Genomic DNA, 4,103 nt, shown 5'->3' on the forward strand with positions numbered 1-4,103 from the left:
AGTTGTTTTGATTTTAATAACGGATTTTCCATAATTCAGCTACGCAGATTTCGAAAATAATCATTTTTTCCTATAACGTAATTTTTACAAATCGGGAAGAAAACAAAAACTCTTACTTAGGTCAAATTATTATTTCGTTTACCACAATGAACATTTTCTATTATTATGTTTGTAAACAAAAATACAAAGAAACTGAAGAAAAGGGTAGAATATGCATCCTCATTCATCGTGGTTTGTGTGTGTGTGTGTGTGTGTGTGAAATTTACGTCTTTTAGTCTCAAAACTACGTGTTGTGGTCTTTCTTTTATGTATTGCGTTTTGTGTAAAATTTGTACATGATGGAGAAAAATGGATATCATTTTTGGATTCAGCGTACAGGAATTACCGTAAAAACATGTAAAAATATCTAAGGCAATAAAACCGTCGCAGGCCTGTGTTATATGCCTTGTGTTATATGCCTGTGTTATATACCTTGTGTTTCTAATATTAATAATAATCCTTTATTTAATAATGCTATCTTAAAACATTCGTACAATATAATTATTGCAGCTCGATCCGATTCTTAAATTAATCAGTTACATATTGTTTCATTCACATCGGATTTTTAACGAAAGCTTTTCTGTCATTTCGAAAGGTAGAGATTAAATAATCCTTTATAATTTAACAATATTATAAATGAGGTTGGCTAACCTTACCTCTGACGACAGGCTTTAAGTATGATGTAGAATTTTGGCGGCCGGGAGGAACATTGTTCACTACTTTTCCTCCTTTACCAGGACTACTGGTTGAGGTGCTAGACTCAGTCTCACCACTATTATTATGAGAGGATGTTACTGTCATAACGACACGCGCATCCTCGTTGTCTGACGAATATGACGATTCTTCGCTGAACGGAACTGGACGTATTTGTGACGCTCGCTGTTTTCGGGAAAAACAGCAAAAGTGATTAGTTGTATGCATACAACCAGACAGAGTTATGACTTTCTGATTTTTTTTATTTGTGTCTTATTTTGAGCTTGAAAAGTAAAGTAAAAAAATTAGCTAATTATATGTTTAAATACGTCTCTTACCCCCTTCACTGTTGCATAAACAGGAATATTGAGATCTGTAAAGCTGCTACTTGGTGAAGGTTCACCTGCGTTCATTCCGTTGTTGATCGGAGATTCTATGTTAAGATAAGATAATAGCGTTAAATACAAATTTTAAAACTTTGTTAAAAACAGGATATACTTTCGAAATAATGTTGAAATTGTTACATTTTAGAGCTATTCAACCATTATGACAATATAAAAAACAAAATGTTAAAATGTTTGAACGATGTAGTATGCCTCAAACTTCACACAGAAATGTTTGATAAAAATCAGGTATCTAAGATGTCTGATAAGAGTTATCAAGATCTTCTTTCACACAAAATTGTGAAGAATACGAGGAAAGTCTGTTACCAAGTGTTAACGAATCAATGTTTGAATATGATGATCTCACGCTCTTCTTGAAATAATATTATTCAAACTTCCGCATCTAACCCTGTAATTCCACCTCTCATTGAATATTTATTTCTTCAGTTTTTGTTTTCCTTAACTATTTGGACTTCTGATATTTTACTCCTGCTTTGTATTAACTAACAGAGGAGGAAAACTAAAACAAATAATTATAGCTTCTAACGAAATTGTTTTTTGAAAGTAGTTAATTGTAGATTAAAAAAGGATCATGGCTTCTCAAGGCAGGGGTGTATCTATGCTAACTGACTGTATATTGAATTGGATCATAAGTCAATAAACCGAACAACATATAACTTATGATATTACACATACCAAGTCAAAACAAAAACTATGATATTTGTCATAAACGTTTGTATGATCCCGAGCATAATCTGTGGTAGCAATAGTCACTTTCTTACTTAAAAAAAGTAAAACATTTGAAAGAGGGGTATTAATGAGAAATATTTTGTCGGTATGGCTCCCATTTTTTTTTCTCAGTGCACAAACACGTTGATATAAAAATGGGTTTGGTTTGGTTTGAATTCTGCGCTAGCCGTCCCTAATTTATCAGTGAAAGACTAGAGGGAAGGCAGCTAGTCATCACCACCCACCGCCAATACTTGGGCTACTCTTTTACCAACAAATAGGGAGATTGATCGTCACATTATAACGCCCTCATGGCTGAAAGGGCGAGCATGTTTGATGGGATGGGGATCCGAACCCGCGACCCTCAGATTACGAGTCAAACTCCCTAACCACCTGGTCATGCCGGGCCATAAAAATGGGATCCCACTGTAAAACGGTGTACCATATATAATAAAGTAAGCTAATGAAGTGCTAGAAACAAATAGTACTGACTTAACTCCCGGTAGTAAACCCATTAAGTTTTTATTTGATAATATCAACCATTATAAAAACCTATACAACTAAGTACTCAAGATACGAACGGACCTCACTCTTTTATTTTCTCACAAAAGCGTGTATCATATAAACTTCATCCACGATGTTACTTAATGCGGAATTCAAGTCGATGCTATTGTACTTGGGTTTGATGTATACGTTTGTTAGCATACTTAGAATAACTTAGTACGTACCTAATTTCGCTCTAACAAGAACTGAATCTGATGATACGTTAATTCCATTGACCGCTATTTCGTAAATCCTGGACTCCTGTAAATTAAATAATACAGAAAACGTTATAAAGCAACGTATAAGTTCTGTTTAACCAGCGTTTATAAAAGAAAAAAACAAACTTCAGAAATCGATGTAATTAGATTCAAATATCTGATATAAATCATTAAATAAACTAAATATTAACTCTTAAACTAAATAGTCGTGCATATTCAACACGTGAGCTCTACATTAACAACTGGGGCTAACACGAACTCTCTGTATTAACAACAGGGACTTTAACAGCAGAAGCTCTACTTCATCAACCAGGATTTGCATGTGCTTTTCTTTAACAACTTAGACTTGTACGACCCATACTGTAATTACTTTGACCTACACTTAACAACGTAGACTTACAAGAACTGTACTCTAAGAACTGAGGTTCACACAAACAGTACTCTAACAAACTTACTTTCATGAACTGTCCTCTAACAATTAAGACTTTGAAAGCTTAGATTTACGTTAGCTCTACTTTAAATGCCTAGTCTAACACGAGCTCTACTCTAACAATTTAGATTTACACAACCTCTAAATCCACATCAGAAACATTATTTTAGCAGCTTATAGATGCAAGAACTTAAAAGCTTAGACCCACTGCAAGTTAAACTTGTTCGAACTTTCTCATCCATAATAACATGAGCCTGTATAGCCATATCGTTAATTGTGATAACAATCCTGCATTTGTTGCACTTACTTCTTAATATCCCTGGAACGTCGATAACATTTATCAAACACATTAGCGGGTCTATGAGACACAGTTTACATCACACCTTAGCTGTTCTCTAGCTAATGCTATAAAGTATTACACCCACTAGGTCAAGGGCACGCAAACTAGGGGTTGCAGGAAAGGCCGAGGGGATGTGGAATGTTCTGGGGGTGGTCATTGTGCTCAGAAAATTTGAGAATTTTGCACTAGATAACTGTAGAACATAAAAAAGGATCTTCTTAAGAGATGCAACGAAATTTCATATAAATATTCCTGTGAATAATGTCATGTAGCGCAATTAATAGTCTTGCGTCAATCGATACCATACAATTTAAAATATATGCACCGCAATTTCAGCTAATAAATGTCCCGTAACGTTTAACTTGATTGCAACCAAGAAATATTTCAAATTAAAAGCAGAAAAAAAAGCTAAATCTAGGATGATTTTATAATTATCGTACACCAATCAAAACCGCAAAAGTTCATAATGAATACAAGATAAGATTACCTGTATCACAGGTGATTTTATAATTGACGTACGTCGATAAAAAACCCAAAAATTCATAATGAATGTAGGATACAATTAGCTAAATCACAGATGATGGTATAGCTGTCGTACGCCAATAATAGCCGTAAAAGTTCAAGTTAAGATTACGTTTGTTATGAATTTCGCGCAAAGCTACACGAGGGCTATCTGCGCTAGCTGTCCCTAATTTAGCAGTGTAAGATTAGAAAGAAGGCAGCTAGTC

The 4,103-nt window shown here is 34.4% G+C and overlaps 1 protein-coding gene across 1 annotated transcript in view; it reads right to left on the reverse strand.

Moving 5' to 3' along the window:
- The window catches only part of LOC106469811 (uncharacterized protein CG43867-like), a 206,013-nt gene that overhangs the window by 99,914 nt on the left and 101,996 nt on the right, over positions 1-4,103 (reverse strand). The window contains exons 7-9 of the mRNA XM_022399301.1: positions 2,573-2,648; positions 1,071-1,165; positions 696-918 (exon numbers count right to left, since the gene is read on the reverse strand). Coding sequence (XP_022255009.1) covers positions 696-918; positions 1,071-1,165; positions 2,573-2,648 — 394 coding nt within the window. The remainder of the gene's footprint in view (positions 1-695; positions 919-1,070; positions 1,166-2,572; positions 2,649-4,103) is intronic.

Source organism: Limulus polyphemus, unplaced genomic scaffold (genome assembly GCF_000517525.1).
Source record: "Limulus polyphemus unplaced genomic scaffold, Limulus_polyphemus-2.1.2 Scaffold99, whole genome shotgun sequence".
Taxonomy (NCBI): domain Eukaryota; kingdom Metazoa; phylum Arthropoda; class Merostomata; order Xiphosura; family Limulidae; genus Limulus; species Limulus polyphemus.